Source organism: Ranitomeya variabilis, chromosome 5 (assembly GCF_051348905.1).
Source record: "Ranitomeya variabilis isolate aRanVar5 chromosome 5, aRanVar5.hap1, whole genome shotgun sequence".
NCBI classification, from domain to species: Eukaryota; Metazoa; Chordata; class Amphibia; order Anura; family Dendrobatidae; genus Ranitomeya; species Ranitomeya variabilis.
The window spans coordinates 478,963,929-478,983,803 of record NC_135236.1 but is presented as its reverse complement, the minus strand read 5'-3'; the positions used below and the strand labels follow the sequence as shown (position 1 = coordinate 478,983,803).

General features: G+C 43.9%; 1 protein-coding gene and 1 non-coding gene across 2 annotated transcripts; both read left to right on the top strand.

The window, feature by feature from the left end:
* Positions 1 to 423: 423 nt before the first annotated feature.
* On the top strand, positions 424 to 18,671 carry LOC143776288 (solute carrier family 25 member 3-like). Its single transcript, XM_077265509.1, has 7 exons — positions 424 to 601; positions 10,360 to 10,484; positions 11,721 to 11,900; positions 13,785 to 13,966; positions 14,392 to 14,564; positions 18,121 to 18,231; positions 18,315 to 18,671. Exons 1-7 carry the CDS (start codon positions 451 to 453, stop codon positions 18,473 to 18,475), a joined length of 1,083 nt encoding a protein of 360 aa, XP_077121624.1. The 5' UTR covers positions 424 to 450; the 3' UTR covers positions 18,476 to 18,671.
* LOC143777274 (small nucleolar RNA SNORA53) lies at positions 14,036 to 14,279 on the top strand. Its single transcript, XR_013216069.1, has one exon. It is a non-coding gene; the product is annotated as a small nucleolar RNA SNORA53 (small nucleolar RNA).
* Positions 18,672 to 19,875: the final 1,204 nt, after the last annotated feature.

Genomic DNA, 19,875 nt, shown 5'->3' with positions numbered 1-19,875 from the left:
AGTCATTCTGTGCTGACAGACTTAAACATATTTGTCTTAACTTGCAGTTGAACACATAATTAATACAGATAGGAGATCTAATAGATCCGGCTCATTCTGGTGAGCAGAGCCGAGTGATCCAGGACACCCATCACTGGTAAAGAGGACTTTCCCACAGTGACCAATCATATTCTATCTTTTGTTTCTTAGAAGCCTTTTTTTAAATGAAAGGGTAAATCTGATTGGTTTCTTGGACAGCCAGCTACAGCACTTTTCTTGTGACCTGTTCCGACTCCATCCATGTGCAGCACCAGCCTCAGGTTCTTCTGTCCGCTTAGTTGTCACATCCAGATACTGAAGTCTAACAGTCTACCAGTGCACTCTCTGAAGATCTTCCGACTGTACTTTTCATCAGTGTGTGGCTACCTCCATGTATGATGACGGTCCTACTTTATATCCACAGCTGCCACCATGTACTCCACTGTAGCCCAGTTGGCCCGGGTGAACCTGTTTAATGCTCCTCACTTCCAGTTGGGACCGGAGAATGTGACTTTACGGAAGAACGGTTCCTCCCAGGTCCAACCAGTTCGCCGGCTGGCTGCTGCTGCGGCTGTGCAGGAAGGTATGTGTACATAGCCGTGACACCGAGGGGTCCTAGTGATCGCGCACACGCTGTTACATTGCCTGCACATTCCATCCATTATCTTGCTATACAGTTTCTGGCAGATCCAGCTTGTGGGATCCGGATATGATCTTGTATAGGTCACTTTTTTCAAGGTTATATCTTTTTCAATATGAAGGCCTTGTGTAAATAACTGGAATGACTTCTTACCTAAAGTGACGACATTCAAACATTGATCCCTTCCTACAACATGACGTACGTTTACGTCATGGCCATCATGCGGGTATGTGAGCTGTGCCTGCACGATGTCGCCGGGCGATCGTGTAAGTGATCAAGAAATGTTATACCCCAAAATAATACCAATAAAAACGTCAACTCGTCCCGCAAGGAACAAGCCATCACATGACTTGTCAACCAGAATATGAACACATAGCCATTTAAATATGGGGAAGCAAAAACTTGTTTTTGCAATAAAAAGCGTCTTTTAGTGTGTGACAGCAGCCAATCATAAAAGCCCCATTTAAATCTGGTTTCGATGTAATCGCACCGACCCAAAGAATAAAGTCGATTAATCATTTATCCTGCACTGAGCGCTTATACCAGGATTTCCGTGTAAATCTCTGAACTTACGTGAGGCAGATGGAGACGCTGTCTGGCCTATGATCCAGCGATATCTGTATTTTTAGGCGTGCATAAAAGCGTGGTTCACTACAGTTTTTTTCACCTCTGAAAAGGACAATGCTGAACAGAGAAAAGACCTGAGTCCGGAGTAACTGTGCTGCCACTTTATAGTGAGTCAATACCACGGGGGTTTAATTTAAATCACATCATTCAGAGATTTATATGGAAACCCTGATGTAAGTGCTCAGTGTAGAGCGCAGGATAAATGTAATCAAAAATGTTATGTAAAATGTCCCAACTCAGGTCCATCCTCTGTTAATGGAAATATTGGGGGCTGTCACGTTACTGTTGGCACAAAGGGTCTGAAAAAGAGCTATAACTCCTCACTCCACAAAAGAAAACCAACAAATTCTGCACTCCCAAATCCAAATGCCCCTCACCTTCTAAAGCCATGTTCACACGTCCAGTATTTGGTCAGTATTTTACATCCGTATTTGTAAGTGAAAACCAGGAGTGGAACAATTAGAGGAAAAGTATAATAGAAACACGTCACCACTTCTGTATTTATCACCCACTCCTGGTTTTGGCTTACAAATACTGAACGTGACCTATGCCACATAATGTGCCTAAACCACCTTTAGCGCCCATATGTTCAACATTTCCATAGTGATGAGAGTCCGCCTAATTTACGGGTGCATGTCTCCAGGAGCATGAGCTGGGCTACTACAATGTACGGGCACTATAATGGTAAATTTGCAATTTTCACTCCGCAACATCCAAAGCTGCTTGTTTTTGGAAAACACACTTGGAGTCAAAATCATCACTACACCTGTAGATAAATTCATAGAGGGGTATAACTTCCAAAATGGGGTCACTTGAGGAGATTCTGCTTTTCTAACCTTTAGGGGCTCTGTATATGGAGTCCGCAAACTATTCTAGAATTTGTTCTCCTAATAGCACTCTGGCCCTCCCTGAGCCTCTAAGAGCTGTACTGTACAGACACGCATGGGTATCTGTCCTCCTGATGATGCTTCGTTTGACTATAACCCGCATAATGCATAACACAGTGCGGGGCGGGGATTCAGCAACAGGGTGGCCGCTCTGCCCGCACAGGCACAGTCAGGCACCCGGCATCTGAGCTATGACGGCCAATGAACACTGCGCCTGGACCAGGCAGGCACGCACAGCGCAGGCGCCCGATTTAAGAAGAAACACCGCGCAGGGGGCGGCGACCATCGCCCCAGAAGAGATGAGTGACGGCAGTTGGGCACTTCACATAGGAGGCTTCAGACCTGCCTCCAGGTACAAAGACAGGTATTTGGGGAAAATTATAAAACGCTTTATTGAGGGAATAACAGAAGCAAAAACTAAAAGAGCCACCTTGTTAGACTGCAGCATTACTGCTGCACAAGGTGGCTCTTTTAGTTTATAACGGCTGGAGGGGGTGACAGTGGCCCTTTAAGGCCCATCAACAGTTAAAGTTTTCAGGATTTCCTTAGTATTGCACATGTGATAATTTCATTACCTTCTCAAGCATTCATTCAATCACCTATGCAGTACAAAGGAAATTCTGTAAACCTGCCCTTTGTGTGGGTCTTGAGGGCTGAATTTGAGAAACACTGTTCTAGAGGGTTATTTTACCATGTAGAGGGCACACAGCACCACACAGCAGGTGCAGTAGTAGGGTCACATACGGCAGCAGCGGCTCAGTATTGGGGTATCAGGGGCAGTAATAGGGTCACATACGGCAGCAGCGGCTCAGTATTGGGGTATCAGCAGGATGAGGAGTTTGTGCAGGTTGGGGATAAATGTGAACACGTGTCTTTGTTGTAATCTCTGCAGATGAGTACTGGCTGGAAGAAGTTGTCGTGTCGGTGTGGGCCAGATGGAAAAGACGTGAAAAGTGAAAGAACGTCACCTGTAAGTCACCATCTGCAACTCTGCTTTAATCTCTTACATGTTCTGCATGACTGGTATCTACCACTATATGTCACCATATGGTGGTAATGAAGTAGCTAGAAGGAATATAGAGCGCAAATAGGGTCTTATCCGAGATAAAGGGAATATTCGTGAGAGATAGGATAAATTCACTCACCTATTATGGTTGTGTAAGACACAACCACTGCACTTGGCGGCAGCGGCTGCTGCAAGCCCCGATATGATGATCTTTTGCTAGGTGAAGAGAATGGGGCATCAGACTGTGCTGCTCGCCTATCAGGATAATGTACCAGAGAAGTCCAAGTAGATGTAATAGAGAATAGACTTTATTTTACCCTTCGCCATGACAGCACCCACTGGAGAGATAGGGATCCGCCCCAAGGAACAGGAAACCTACAGAAGAATAAAAGGGGTGGTCCGCCTCTCCTCGTCAGTTTAGGTTTCCTGTTCCCAGGGGACAGGATCTCTGGATTCTCCGGATTCTCAGAAGACCATACCTGGGCCAGGGGGCATCCGCCTGTGCGGTCTCTGCGGGAATGGCAGGGGATGCGGTCCAGATGCAGCGTCGGGGGAGATTCCGTTAGACGGCTCCCCCCTCGTCTGTCCGGCATATGTGATGGCCGGGTCCGGGAGAGGCCGCCCGGCCTCACTAGAGAAGGCTCTGGACGCAGGCCGGAAATATGGGGTCCGGGATCCATGGCATGGTGCCCAGCGGCAGCTGCAGCCGGAATACTGCTCCATAACGCCGAGGTGAGCGGCCGCGCATGGGCAGTATAGTGTGAGTCGCCATTACCTGCCTGGAAGTGATTACAGCACTTCCGGGGCATTCAACAGCGGTGGGAGAAAGCGCGGTTTCGCGCATGTGCAGTACACCGCAAATAAAAAAAAAAAAAAAAAGCGACCGGATCTTCTTCTACCTATAAAAGGGGATAGTTGCGAGCGCACAGGCGATGCAACATGTCATCCTCAGGCAAGACGGTGGACCCAGCAGGTGATCCAGCCAGCAGGAGGTCCTCGGATGCCAGCCGCAGGAGCGATGCCACGGATTCTAGATCCAGGAAGGCTCTTCGGCCACCTGATCCGGTACCGTACAGCTTCACGGGGTGAGTGAAAAAAACCTCTGCCTATAAAGCTGACACTCTTTTCCACAATATCTTCTTCACCCAGTCCAAAAAGAAACAAAAATCCAAACACAAACAGTGTGCATTGTGTGATGAACCTCTCCCAGATTCCTACCCTAAAAAACTCTGCAACCAATGTATTACTGAAACCATGCAGAGTCCATCTATGTCTGTTATAGATATATGGGCCATAATCAGGGAAGAGTTACAGGCCATTACACAAGCCAGCGCACCCCCTAAGAAATCCAGTAAAGAGAAAGTAGTATCCAGCTCTGAGTCCGATGATGAAGGCGTCATCCACTCAGACTCCTCACATACGTCATCTTCTTCTTCAGTACCGTCTGACATTGAAGGTTGGTCTTGTTTTCCCCTTGATGGGGTTGACAACCTAGTAAAATCCATCAGGAATACAATAGGTTGTGAGGATACAAAAGATGACCAAACTGCACAAGACATCATGTTTGCAGGGTTAGCAGAGAGAAAAAGAGCCTTTCCAGTAATTCCTATTGTTAAGGCACTGATAAAGAGGGAATGGGAAAAACAAGACCAGAGAGGTTTTCTCCCGTCAGCCTCCAAAAGGAAGTACCCCTTTAGTGACGATGAGCTAATATCATGGACTAAGATTCATAAAGTGGACGCAGCGGTCGCCTCCACTTCAAAACAATCAGCTTTACCGGTTGAAGATGCAGGCCTACTCTCTGATCCTCTGGATCGGAAAGCGGAATCGTCATTAAAAAGTTCATGGGAAGCTTCCACTGGCATATTTAAAGGGAACCTGTCACCCCGTTTTTTCCATATGAGATAAAAATACTGTTAAATAGGGCCTGAGCTGTGCATTGCAATAGTGTATTTTGTGGACCCCGATTCCCCACCTATGCTGCCGAAATACGTTACCAAAGTAGTCGTTTTCGCCTGTCAATCAGGCTGGTCTGGTCAGATGGGCGTGGTGTCTTCCCCCAGATCTTGCTTAGTTTTCCGCTGGTGGCGTAGTGGTGTGCGCATGCCCAAGGTCCCAAATCCACTGCACAGGGGAATGAAAACAGCACGATGTGCGCTATTTCATTGGTGATCGGTGGGGGCGGCCATCTTCCTTTGGCCGCGCGTGCGCAGAAGCGGCGCTCTGCTGGCCGCGGCTTCAGGAAAATAGCCGTGGGATGCCGCGCGTGCGCAGATGGAGATCGCGGCGGCCATTTTCCTGAAGCAGAGTTCGCATCTCGGCTTCAGGAAAATGGCCGCGGGATGCCGCGCGTGCGCAGATGGAGATCGCGGTGGCCATTTTCCTGAAGCAGAGTTCGCATCTCGGCTTCAGGAAAATGGCCGCCGCGATCTCCATCTGCGCACGCGCGGCATCCCACGGCCATTTTCCTGAAGCCGCGGCCAGCAGAGCGCCGCTTCTGCGCACGCGCGGCCAAAGGAAGATGGCCGCCCCCACCGATCATCAATGAAATAGCGCACATCGCGCTGTTTTCACTCCCCTGTGCAGTGGATTCGGGACCTTGGGCATGCGCACACCACTACGCCACCAACGGAAAACTAAGCAAGATCTGGGGGAAGACACCACGCCCATCTGACCAGACCAGCCTGATTGACAGGCGAAAACGACTACTTTGGTAACGTATTTCGGCAGCATAGGTGGGGAATCGGGGTCCACAAAATACACTATTGCAATGCACAGCTCAGGCCCTATTTAACAGTATTTTTATCTCATACGGAAAAAACGGGGTGACAGGTTCCCTTTAAACCAACAATTGCCAGTACGTGCACTGCTAGATCCATGCTTGTCTGGATTGATCAGTTAGATCAACAGATCGAGCAGGGAGTCTCTAGACAAAGATTGCGGGATGCGATACCATTAATTAGAGGAGCAGCAGCATTCATGGCCAATGCATCAGCTGACTCTCTCCGCCTCGCAGCAAGATCGGCAGGTCTAGTAAATAATGCCAGACGTGCGTTGTGGATGAAGAGTTGGAAAGGGGATACACAATCGAAGGCCAAGATCTGTGCTATTCTGTATGAGGGTGAGTTTCTATTTGGAAAAGCTTTGGATGATATCCTCAAAAAAGCAAAAGAAAGGAAAAAAGCCTTCCCTGACCCCTCAATTCCTTTCTATAGGAAGACTTTTAGGAGGAGACCGTTCGTAAAGAGAAGGCAAAATGAAAGACCGTCGCGGTGGGCCACAAGAGAGGGAAAACAGAGTGGTACTAGGTTTAAAGGCCCCCCCCCTTCCGTAGAGACAATAAATATTAAGACACCAGTCACCCCAGTAGGGGTAGGTTAAAATTTTTCTTTCCCCAATGGCAAATGATTACGTCAAATTCCTGGGTTCTAAATGTTATTAAAGAAGGAATTAAAATAGAATTCCTCCAAATTCCCCATGATTCTTTTATTTTAACAGCCCTCAGCTCACCAATACAACAAAGGGCCCTTGAACTAGAGAACCAAAGTCTCATAAATAAAAATGTCTTAGTTAAAGTACCAAAGGGACAAGAGGATAGTGGGTTCTACTCTCCATTATTTTTAATCCCTAAACCCGATGGTTCATTCCGAACAATTATAAATCTTAAAAAACTCAATACGTTTCTTAAAAATTATACGTTTAAAATGGAATCTATTAGATCTACCATTAAGCTCCTTTATCCAAATTGTGAAATGGGCGGCATTGATTTGAAAGATGCCTACTGCCATCTCCCTATCCATAACAGATATCAAAAATACTTCTGTCGCAGTAAAACTCGAAGGGGAGATTCATCATTTCCAGTACACGGCCATGCCCTTTGGTCTTTCCACAGCACCAAGAATCTTCACCAAAGTAATGTTAGAGGTGATGGCCTACCTTCGCCAAAAGGACACGTTAATCATCCCCTATTTGGATGATTTTTTAGTTGTAGGAAATTCGTCCCTTCAGTGTGCTAAACGTTTAACTGACACTCTCATCTTTACAAAACCTAGGCTGGATCATCAACTCCGAAAAATCCAGACTTATCCCACTTTCTCTCCAGATATTTCTAGGGTTCCATCTAGATTCCACAAAACAAAAATGTCTACTCCCTCAGATAAAAATATCTCTAATAGAGGGGAAAGTATCGGCTGCCATTCAAAAACCCCGAATGTCCCTGAGGGAAGGAATGTCCTTATTAGGATCCCTTTCTTCCTGTACTCCAGCCGTCCAGTGGGCACAACTCCATACCCGAACATTGCAACACCAAATTCTTCGGGAACAGAGAAAATTCCTAGGGCACCTCGAATCAAAAATAACGTTATCACAGGAGGTCCTAGCTTTCTTGGTGTGGTGGCTAGATAATAAGAATTTAACGGGGGGTGTCCCTTGGGTGATAGCGCCATCCCACACTGTTAATACTGATTCTAGTCCCCACGGGTGGGGCGCACATATGGGGGATAATTTCTGCCAGGGAATATGGAATGAGGAAGAGATCTTATATTCATCTAATTTAAAAGAGTTGAATGCAGTAAACTATGCACTGCGTCAATTTCTCCCACAGCTTTGAGGAAATCATGTCAGAGTCCAGACAACACTACGATGGTGGCTTATTTAAACAAACAAGGCGGTACTCGATCAGACGCTCTGTCTTCCGCAAAGAATACCTTGATCCTGGCTGAAAAGCATCTGTTGTCCCTCTCTGCGGTCCACATTAAAGGAGAGAGCAATCAACAGGCAGACTTTCTAAGTCGACACACTCTACATCAAGGAGAATGGTGTCTAAATCCTCACATTTTTCACAAAATAACATTATTATGGGGCAGGCCCCAGATAGACCTGTTTGCTACGAAACAGAACAGACAAGTACAGAAATTTGCATCTCGGTCCCGTGCAGACCACCCGGACATTCTAGATGCTCTTCAAATACCCTGGCAATTCAAGCTGGCATATGCCTTCCCTCCGATAATTCTGCTTCCACAAATAATACGGAAAATCAGGGAAGAACAGGCCAGGATAATATTGATAGCACCATTCTGGCCCAAGAGATCATGGTTCTCGTGCCTGCAATCAATGTCGGTGACAGATCCATGAGTCCTTCCCTCAATCCTAGAACTACTCTCTCAGGGACCTTTCTTCCACCCCCAAGTGGACAGCCTCCACTTGACGGCCTGGAATTTGAAAGGCAGATATTAAATTCCAGAGGGTTTTCAAAAGGTCTAATTGATACACTCCTGCTTAGCAGGAAACCATCTACTACAAAGATTTATACTAAAATATGGAAGAAGTTTCTTCAGTTCCATACAGGTTCAAACCCCTCAGAAGTTCCAATAAAATCTATCCTAGAATTTCTACAGAAAGGGAAAGAGTTAGGTCTGTCGATTAATACACTAAAAGTCCAGGTGTCCGCTTTGGGTGCTCTCTATGGCCATAATATTGCTGGTAATAAATGGGTGTCCCGCTTCATCACGGCCTGTGAACGAGTTACTCCTATCCACATACCTAGAGTAGCTCCTTGGGATCTAAACCTAGTCCTAGACTCTCTAACAGAACCTCCATTTGAGCCTATAGATACAGTATCTCTAAAACACTTGTCGCTAAAAACAGCCTTCTTAGTAGCGTTAACATCGGCTAGAAGAGTCAGCGACATTCAGGCCTTATCAATAGATCCACCTTACCTTCTAACATTTCAAGACAGACTAATTTTAAAACCAGACCCCTTATACCTTCCTAAGGTAGCAGGAAAATTCCACAGGTCACAAGATATACACCTTCCCACTTTCTTTAAAGACCCCTCCACTCCTGAAGAACGAAAATTTCACACTCTAGATGTTAGGAGAATAGTTTTACAATATATTGAAAAAACTAGTAGTTGGAGGCAGAGTAGGGCTCTGTTCATATCCTTCCAGGGGAAAAAAGAAAGGGTATGGAGTCACAAGAGCCACATTGTCCCGATGGATTAGAGACACTATCCGGCTGGCCTACTCCATGAAAAATAAGGAACCTCCGGAAGGCGTTAAGGCACATTCCACCAGAGCTATGGCATCTTCCTGGGCCGAAAGGGGAAACGTTCCAATTGAGGACATATGTAAGGCAGCAACATGGTTGGCTCTTTCTACTTTCTATAATCACTACAGGCTTGATCTTTCATCAAATTCTGACCTACACTTTGGCAGGACTATCCTCAGCACGGTGGTCCCCCCCTAGGTGTTGGTCTCTGGAAATCTCTCCAGTGGGTGCTGTCATGGCGAAGGGTAAATAGCCGGATTACTTACCGGTAATGCTCTTTTAATGAGTCCATGACAGCACACAGTCACATCCCTCCCTATTAAATTAACAATTCAATTGAATTACTTCTATTGAGTATATAAGTTTAAGATATATATTTGTAAACATTTTGACTAATACTGGCGGTCCTCCGGGTACTCTGAAAATTAAACTGACGAGGAGAGGCGGACCGCCTCTTTTATTCTTCTGTAGGTTTCCTGTTCCTTGGGGCGGATCCCTATCTCTCCAGTGGGTGCTGTCATGGACTCATGAAAAGAGCATTACCGGTAAGTAATCCGGCTATTCTACACGTTTTGTTGTGATCACACCACTTCCTCGGGATAGTCCTGAGGAAGTGGTGTGATCACCACGAAACGCGTAGAAATAAAGTCTATTCTCTATTACATCTACTTGGACTTCTCTGGTACATTATCCTGATAGGCGAGCAGCGCAGTCTGATGCCCCATTCTCTTCACCTAGCAAAGGATCATATGGCGGTAATAGCAGTGTTGGTCTTTGTATAGAGATTTTTTTTTAGTAACAGCTGTCCTCTGCTGAGGTTCCCCTACATCCTCTATTGGAGTCTGCTACCATAGTTGTGATCAGGGTTACCTGGTTAGGGGCCCACTCACCAGTTTGCCCCCCTCCCCAAGCCAAAACCCTAGCTATGCCTCTAGTGGAATCATAAGCTGTGGTACAACGCATACTGCAGTGGTCCCATTAGATCTGGTTAAATGCAGAATACAGGTTTGTCTGCATGTATCCTGGAGTGTAAACTAACCAGTGTTTCCTAAATGAGCTTGTTGTGCCACTAAACAGTGTGAGCAGCGCATGTTTGTTATAAAAGCATGGTGTGTTCTGGTTTGTTCATGCAGGAGAATACAGTTGTGAATATGGCTCGGCACAGTTCTATGCAATGTGTGGCTTTGGTGGCATCCTCAGTTGTGGTATAACACACACTGCACTTGTACCTCTGGATCTGGTGAAATGTCGAATTCAGGTTGGTATAACACAATCAAATTAACATTCTTGTGTGTCTGGGATTTTTTGTTTAGATTTAAGCTGAATATGTAATGTTAGGGTATGTCTCCACGTTCAGGATTGCATCAGGATTTGGTCAGGATTTTCCATCAGTATTTGTAAGCCAAAACCAGGAGTGGGTGATAAATGCAGAAGTGGTGCATATGTTTCTATTATACTTTTCCTCTAATTGTTCCACTCCTGGTTTTGGCTTACAAATACTGATGGAAAATCCTGACCAAATCCTGATGCAATCCTGAACGTGGAGACATACCCTTATACTGATTATATGCCAAATACTGTAAATGTCCCCCATCTACCAATGTGGCTTTGCAGCGCTTTCCCATAAAGTGGTGACCCAAACTACCCCCAAAGAGGTATTTAGTTGTCCTCTTCTGTCCTTTTTGCTGCAGATCAGGTAAATCTTACTGAAGTGAAGCACATGTTTAGTGATGAACATTAATGGGAATGTACCTAGCTTGGAATTTGATTCCCTATCCTTAACTTCCCGATTGATGGGGTTGGGACTCTCTCAATTCCAAGAACAGGGTCCTTATGAGTCATGTGTGAATGGAGCAGTGGTCAATCGTGTGCACATCCATTCATTCTTAATTGGACAGGTGTAGGTAGCTGATCTCTCCTTAGGAGTCAAAGGATCGGATGTGCACATGATCCACCACTGCTCCATTCACATGGAGCTCTTCAGAGCCCTGGTTCACGGATTGGTGAATTCCTGATCTCTGGGAACCTTATTGCCTATCCCATGGATAAGGAATAATTTCCAAATTTGGTACAACCCCTTTGAAGGTTATTTGAATCTAAATTGCATTGAACTCTTGTCAAAAGTCTAACATATTCTGTTATATTGGAAAGTCTGTGGATTGGTTACTGCAAATTCCACTTGAACTGAGCACTTCCAAATAGTAAACCACCTTTTTTTTTATACAGCATTTTCCCTAGTTGGGCAGAGTCTTGCAGATTGTCATCTGACCTTTGCTCTGCCATTTACATGTGTCCGTCTCTGAGCAACTTCTGATTGTACTGTCGAAGGTGCTAAACTTTGAGAGTTCTCTTGTCATACTATAGACTTTTGGCAGGTGTTTCCACAGTTTTCCTCCACCTTTTTGTAGTCCTGATCATGCAACTGTTAATTAAAATCTCTGTTTAAACTTGCCCATTTTTGTCTTCTAATCTTGGTTATTCTTTTAAATTGTAGCTGGATCCTCAGAAGTACAAGAGCATTTTCAATGGCTTTTCAGTAACGCTCAAAGAAGATGGTGTCCGTGGTCTTGCTAAAGGATGGGCACCTACATTCATTGGCTATTCAATGCAAGGATTATGCAAGTATGGGCTCTATGAAGTTTTCAAAATCTCGTATGCAAATATGCTCGGTGAGGTAAGACTGTTTTCTTTATTGGATTCCTGGCATGAAAGATTTCATTGGTTCTTTAGTTTAAATGCCCAATGAAATTGCTTTGTTTAACTCCTTTCTGATATCTGGAGCTATGAAAGTTGCTTGATCATGTGCAGTGCATGATCAGCAACTTTCCCTGTCAGTGCAGAGCTGACAGTTTGCATATTATGGGAATGCTGCTGCATTCCCATACTATACAAGCGATCAGCCTGCAAAAAGTGATAGTCTCAAAATGGGAAAAAGTAAAAAAAAAAAACTAAATAAATTGTAAAAATATTTTTTTAAAAATCAAGATATTGTATCTATAAATAAATATTTGTATGAAAAAAATAAACAATAAAAGTACACATATTTGGTATCGCCGCGTCCTCAACGACCCGACCTATAAAACTGTTCCACTAGTTAACCCCTTTAGTGAACACCATAAAAAAAGACAAAAACAATGGTTTATCATGCTGCCGAACAAAAAGTGGAATAAAATGCGATTAGATTGATATAAATAAACATGGTACCGCTGAAAACGTCATCATGTCCCGCAGAAAAACAAGCCCCCATACAGCTCTATCAGCTGAAAAATAAGTTATAGCTCTCAGAATAAAGAGATGCAAAAATTTTTCTTTTTTTCTATAAAATTGTTTGTGTAAAAGCACCAAAACATAAAAGAAATATAAATGAGGTATCGCACTAATCGTACTGACCCGAAGAATAACGCTGCCTTATCAATTTTACCATAGATGGAAAGGTATCACCCCCTGCCCCACCCCACAAAAAAAATTTCATGAATTTGTTTTTTGATCATTCTGCCTCCCAAAAATCAGAATAGAAAGTGATAAAAAAAAGGTCATGTGTCTGAAAATAGTACCAATACAAAAGTCAACTTGTCCCACAAAAAACAAGCCCTCACATGACTCTGTAGGCCAAAATATGGAAAAATTATAGCTCTCAAAATATAGTGATGCAAAAACTATTTTTGTGCAATAAAACAGGTCTTCTAGGCCTCTTTCACACTTCCGTTTTTTACAATCAGTCACAATCCGTCAAAATGTTGAAAAGACGGATCCTGTGCAGATTGTAAAAAAACGGATGCACTGGATCTGTTTTTTTTTTTTTTACGGATCCGTAGCATTTTCCAAGCGATCTGTAGCATTGCTTGGAAAACTGACAGGTTGGTCACACTTGTCAAACATAGTGTTTGACAAGTGTGACCAACTTTTTACTATTGATGCTGCCTATGCGTCATAAACTTCTGTGAAGCACCTGAGGGTTCAAGGTGCTCATCGTGCATCAAAATACATTCCTTGAAGGGTCTAATTTCCAAAATGGGGTCACTTCTGTGGGGTTTCTACTATTTAGGCACATCAATGGCTTTCTAATTGGGACATGGCGTCCGCTAATGATTCCAGGAAATTTTACATTCAAAAGTCAAATGACGCTCCTTCCTTTCTGAGCCCTGCCGTGTGCCCAAACAGCTGTTTTCTCCCTCATATGTGGTATCTGCAAGCTCAGGAGAATTTATAGAATTTTGGAGTCCATGTTATTTACTAACTATTTTGTGGTACCTATCTCTGATTTAAAGGCATGAAAATTCAAAGTTGGAAAATTGCAAAGTTTTTGCCAAATTTCCATTTTTTTCACAAATGCAAGTCATACCTAAGAAATTTTGTACTAACATGAAGTACAATATGTCACGAAAAAACGATCTCAAAATTCCTGGGATCCATTGAAGTGTTCGAGTTATTACCTCATAAAGTGACAGTGATCAGAATTGTAAAAATTGCCCTGGTCATTATCGTGCAAACCACCTTTGGGGGTTAAAGGCAAAGGAATATATGTAGTAGATGCAGAATGTTTTTTTTTTTTTTTCAGGAAAATACCTACTTGTGGCGCACATCCCTGTACCTGGCTGCATCTGCCAGCACTGAGTTCTTTGCAGATATTGCTCTGGCTCCAATGGAAGCTGCAAAAGTACGTATCCAAACACAGCCAGGATACGCCAACACTCTGCGGCAAGCCGCCCCCAAGATGTATGCTGAAGAAGGAATTTGGGCGTAAGTGCTGGTTCATCTCCTCCTTATTTTCGGTTTGGAAAGGTTGTGTTTTACCGCTGTTCAGAACGTCACATGCTCCCTTAGATCCACCTTTGGGGTTGTTTTATCTCGTTCTGAGTTCAGCTGGTTCACTCCCAGCGGTTCCAGTTCAGTGACAACCAGCAACTTTTCCGGTTGTACAGTCAAAGGTGCTTGAGTCATTGGCATGTAAGAGTAATATACCTTCACATTAGCCATTTCTGTTCTAATGGCAGCAGCTGCAGTATGACTGTGCTGTTTATCACCTTTAGAACATGGCTATTGTGTGGACAATGATGCGCTCTCTGCTTAGTTTTCACTGTCAGTTTGGGCTGACAAACTCCTCTTGTAGTGCAGCATTTAAGAGACTTCTTACTTATTCATAATTTAAATATTAACTTGCACAGGTTCTACAAAGGTGTTACTCCCCTATGGATGAGGCAGATTCCATACACCATGATTAAATTTGCCTGCTTTGAGCGTACAGTTGAAGCCCTGTATAAACATGTTGTACCCAAGCCACGCAGTGAATGTTCAAAGGGCGAACAGTTGGTTGTCACTTTTGTCGCTGGTTACATTGGTAAGATTGTATCAAGTCCTTTACGCAGTAGAATGGGGAACTTTAAATGGCACCCGTTAGCAGGATTGTGCTGAGTAAACTACCAACAGTGTCAGGTCGGCGCCGTTATACTGATTAAAATGAAACCTGGGTTGAAAGAATCCGTCTTGTAGTTCTTGTTTGATCTTTTTCAGTTTTGAGTTAATGATATGCTTGTGCTTCCGGGCGGCCTGTGGAGAAGCTTTATGTGGTGCTCTGTTTAGATATTTATCTGTATGGCTTATGACATGACATTGATCCCTCAGTTACCTGCCCCCTAATTTACATACTGAATATAATATGGTTGGGAAAAAAATCACATCATCCAGGTGCCTGCGCTGTGGCTTGATGCAGTGGATAAATAATATTACATTTTAGTTTTAGACATAGTTTTGTTTTGGAAAAAAAAATTAGGTTTCATGAAAATGGCGCCGGTGGGCGTGCTGGCGCAGTAGCCTCTATCGCGTTCCCATTTTAGCAGAGAAAAACAAAATCATTTGGGCTTCATCAAGATGGCAGCGCCTGCGTAGTATCATCTATCGGAACTCGAGAGATGCTACTACGCAGGCGCCGCCATTTTGAATTTTATTCATACATTTTTTTTTTAAACCAAACTACCGTATATACTCGAGTATAAGCTGACCCCCCTAATTTTGCCACAAAAACTGGAAAAACTTAATGACTCGAGTATAAGCCTAGGGTGGAAAATGCAGCAGCTACCATTAAATAGTAAAAATAGATACCAATAAAAGTTAAATTAATTGAGACATCAGTAGGTTAAGTGTTTTTGAATATCCATATTGAATCAGGAGCCCCATATAATGCTCCATAAAGATTATGATGGCCCCATAAGATGCTCCATATTAAAATATGCCCCATATAATCCTGCATATAGGTTAATAATGGCCCCATAAGATGCTCCATAGACACATTTGCCCAATATAATGCTGCACAAATGTTGATTATGGCCCCATAAGATGCTCCATAAAGTTTGATGGGCCCCATAAGATGCTCCATACAGACACTTGCCCCATATAGTGCTGCACAAACCTTGATTATGGCCCCATGAGATGCTCCATACAGACACTTGCCCCATATAGTGCTGCACAAACCTTGATTATGGCCCCATGAGATGCTCCATACAGACACTTGTCCCATATAATGCTCCACAAACGTTAATTATGGCCCCATAAGATGCCCCATGTAAAGATATTTGCGCCATATAGTGCTGCACAAACGTTGATTATGGCCTCATAAGATGCTCAATACAGACACTTGCCCCATTTGCTGTTGCTGCGATAAAAAAAAAAAAAAAAAATCACATACTGACCTCTCATCGCTCGGGCCCCCGGCACTTTCAATATTCACCTCTCCTGGTTCCGGGCGCCGCTCCATCTTCAGCGTCTTCTGCACTGACGTTCAGGCAGAGGGCGCGCACTAACCGTGCCGGAACGATGAGCAGGTGAATGTCGCTCAGCGCTCCCCTCCCCGTTATACTCACCTGCTCCTGGCGCGGTGCAGTCCCTGCTTCCCCAGCACCACAGCTTCTTCCTGTATTGAGCGGTCACCGTTACCGATCATTACAGTAATGAATATGCGGCTCCACCCCTATGGGAGGTGGAGCCGCATATTCATTACTGTAATGAGCGGTACCATGTGACCGCTCAGTTCAGGAAGAAGCTGGGGACCTGCAGGGACCCGCGCCAGGAGTAGGTGAGTATAATTAGACAGCCCCCCTCCCCTGCCGACCCCTGGGTATGACTCGAGTATAAGCCGAGAGGGGGACTTTCAACCCAAAATAATGAGCTGAAAATCTCGGCTTATACTCGAGTATATATGGTATGTCAAAATAAAATTTTAAACATGATTTTCACTCCTTTCAAACAAAGGTGTCTCCAAAATCCACATACTAAGGGTACCATTTCGCTCCTCTACTCACATATCAATTACACCTCACACAGGTGGAGTCTGATATCGGCTCTGCCCTTACTGACCCAGAATGGTCTCAGATTTGGTCCACTTCAACCGGCAGAATTCTAAATACTTTAATGCTAGAGACAAACTATAAGGCTATGTGCACACGATGCGGATTTAGTGCGGATCCGCAGCGGATTTTTCCACGCAGAAACGCTGCAGATCCGTACTGTGATTTACAGTACAATGTAAATCAATGGAAAAAAAAAAAAAAGCTGTGCGGAAAAATCTGTGTGGAAACGCTGCGGATTTAACAGAAGTGCATGTCACTTCTTTAGTGTGGATCTGCAGCGTTTCTGCACCCTTCCATTATAAAAAAAAAAAACGCAGAAAATCCGCATCAGTTCCGCATAAAAACCGCACAAAATCCGCAGCAAATCTGCACCTGCGGTTTTTGCCAGGAGATGCGGATTTTGTGCAGAAAATTTTACACCCCATTCCGCAACGTGTGCACATAGCCTAAGGTGTTAACTAGATGGTACTTAACCCAAGCTAGAGTTGCCAAGGCAGTTCCTGGCTCTCTCTCCCAAATGTTTTAGAGGTTGTGATTCTGATCGGGATATGTACCATATTTGGTGGATGTGCCCCATGGTGCGCAGATTTTGAGCTAGAGTAGATGACCTTATTCTATAAGTCACAAACACATAAAAAAAAACTTTGGAAAGCCTCACTTAGCAAACCTATCCCTACTATAAACACACCCTCCCTTGGGCTCCTTTTCCGCCTCCTTTACCCTCTATTCCTTTCCGTCAGAGACGTTGGCCCTTCCCCTTGAGTTCCATCCAATTATTGGTTTTCTTCTATGATCCCTGCAATGTACCTGTTTGTTAATTGAATAATTCTTTAATAAAAAAATTAATAATCTATTGTTTAAAATACAAACAAAAAAAACTTGGATCATGTGCATATCATGCTACAGTGCCTACAGTATGAATACCTAAGCAAAGCCCCACATGAAGATCCCCCACAGGCCGCCACGGAGCACGAGAATCTCATTAACTGAAAACAACAAATAAAGATTACACAATAACCACAAGATGGATTTCAGCAACCAAGATATCATTTTATCAGTATAACATTGCCAACCTGACAGTGTCTGTAGGTTACTGAGCACAATCCTGCTAAACAGGCTCACTTTAAGCTGTTTTGCTGAGAGTTTTCTAGTAATCGGCCTTGCATTTGCTGTCTACTTCCCAATAACATCACTGTAAAATGGTATTTGCTTAGACAATTCACCTGATGGGGGGGATTCGGCTGCTGTGATTACCACCGAACCGGGCCTCTGATATCTCTAGCAATCCCATATATAACTTATGGAGCCACTGTGCCATCTGGCCATTTCACAGCCTCGTTTGTAACCTGTCACGCCCCTTCTTAAAGCCTTTACTTTAGCATGTCTGTTTCTACATAGTAAGGTACAAACTCCTAAATGTTCAAATTGAGCAGCTGTAATGGTCTTTGGACAGTAAGTTTTTTGTTACTAACTCTGGATGAGTCTATTTCTTCACCCTTTCACTGTATGCATCACATTTCAGTACTTCACAAGCTTTCTTTTTGATTTTAGCTGGGGTGTTCTGTGCTGTTGCATCCCATCCTGCTGATTCTGTGGTCTCTGTGCTGAACAAAGAAAAGGGAAGCACTGCTGTCGAAGTCCTCAAGAGGCTTGGACCAAAAGGTACAAATCTTCCACCTTGATTGCCCCTCACTCCCCTCTCCCTCTCTCTCCACCTTTGTTTCACCTTTTCTTTGCATTTGTAGGAGTCTGGAAGGGGCTGACGGCTCGTATTATCATGATTGGTACCTTAACCGCTCTGCAGTGGTTCATCTATGACTCTGTGAAGGTCTACTTCAGACTTCCTCGTCCTCCTCCCCCTGAGATGCCAGAGTCTCTGAAGAAGAAGCTTGGCCTGACCCAGTAAACACATGGACTAAAATAATGTAAACTTATATGACTTTAAAGGTTTTATAAAGAAAAACACAACCATGTAGGATCTACCATTTCCCAGATGTAATTATTGGTTGTATGTTCACTCTGCTTGGTAGCTCACCTGTCAATTGGTTTTACCAGTGTGGTTGTCTGTTGAAATAAACAGAAGGTCCACAAGAATGGAAGAATGTGTCTTCTGGCCTTGGCCTCTTCTTTCTTTTTTAGTTTATACAGGTCCCCCTCCAACCTCCATGCAAAGGTTTTAGCTGCTCATCTGAGAAAAGACCATGATACCCGTGCTGGGTTACTCTACTTGCTGCAGTAGGTTTCATAAAATCCCATTTATCAGCAGTAGTGCTGCAGTCTTTAACATTGTATTGCTGAGTCCTCTATTTATAAAGGGTGGGTTAACTATGCCCACCTGACAAAGATGGCCCTGTGCCCAGTAAAGAGTGCAGTAAGTGGTACGTGGGCAGGGTTATGGAAATTTAGTCAAAGGAGGCAGCGCTGAACTCGTGAATCTGTCAGTACTTTATTTTGCCCCTGGAACAACACAGATTTGACCTTGGGATTAGTTTCATCATTGAGGATGCAAAAATCTGGCTGCAGACTCCTGTTAGTTTTTCCGCAACCTGTACGAATTGGTGGAAGCTTAACAAGACTATTACATATGTGCACTACAGTCTTTCATTGGCCTACATAAGTAAAGTAATGGATTACATATTTACATTGGCCGCTATAAGAAACCAGTGATATATAATACACACAAGGGCCTCCAGAATATCAAGAAAAAAATAAAATGCAACTTGCCCAAAAGTGCTTAAGTAGGAATTATATATCCTTAAATGTATATATTTATTTTAATAAAATACAATCTGCACCATCACTTTCAAAAATGGAGAAACTTAGCAGTATAAAGAGTTGTTTCAAAATTTGTCACCAAATACTTGATGTCTAAGTGGACACTGATTCAGCAAGAACCGCAGAAAAGAATTTAAACTTATTAATGTTTAAATTTCACCTCTCTACTGTGCAGATATTAGTAGAGATGGGCAGACCCCTGGATATTCGGGTTTGGCCGAAAAGTTACAAAAAAGTTTGGGTACCAAGCCCCATTCACTTGAATGGGGGGCCCGAACATCCAGTGTTTGCCACGCTGTCAAGTGCATGACCGCATGGTAAAATTATTACTGCTGGTCAGACAGCCGCGGCGTCCATACCGAACACCTACTGATGGGGCTCAGACACCAATTTCACCAGAAAATCTGTGCTACTGTTGAGGTTTGGCCCCCTGAACATCGGGTGTTTGTCGTCCCGTCATGGTCATGACAGTGTGGCAAACACCACTTCTGATCAGTAGTAAAATCATCACCGCTGGGAAGGCAGCCGCGG

Coding starts and splice junctions, on each gene's coding strand:
- LOC143776288 (XM_077265509.1), top strand. CDS start 451: ATGTACTCCACTGTAGCCCAGTTGGCCCGGGTGAACCTGTTTAATGCT. Junction 11,901..13,784: donor ATGCAAATATGCTCGGTGAG/GTAAGACTGTTT, acceptor TTTTTTTTTCAG/GAAAATACCTACTTGTGGCG. Junction 14,565..18,120: donor TTTTGTCGCTGGTTACATTG/GTAAGATTGTAT, acceptor TTTTGATTTTAG/CTGGGGTGTTCTGTGCTGTT.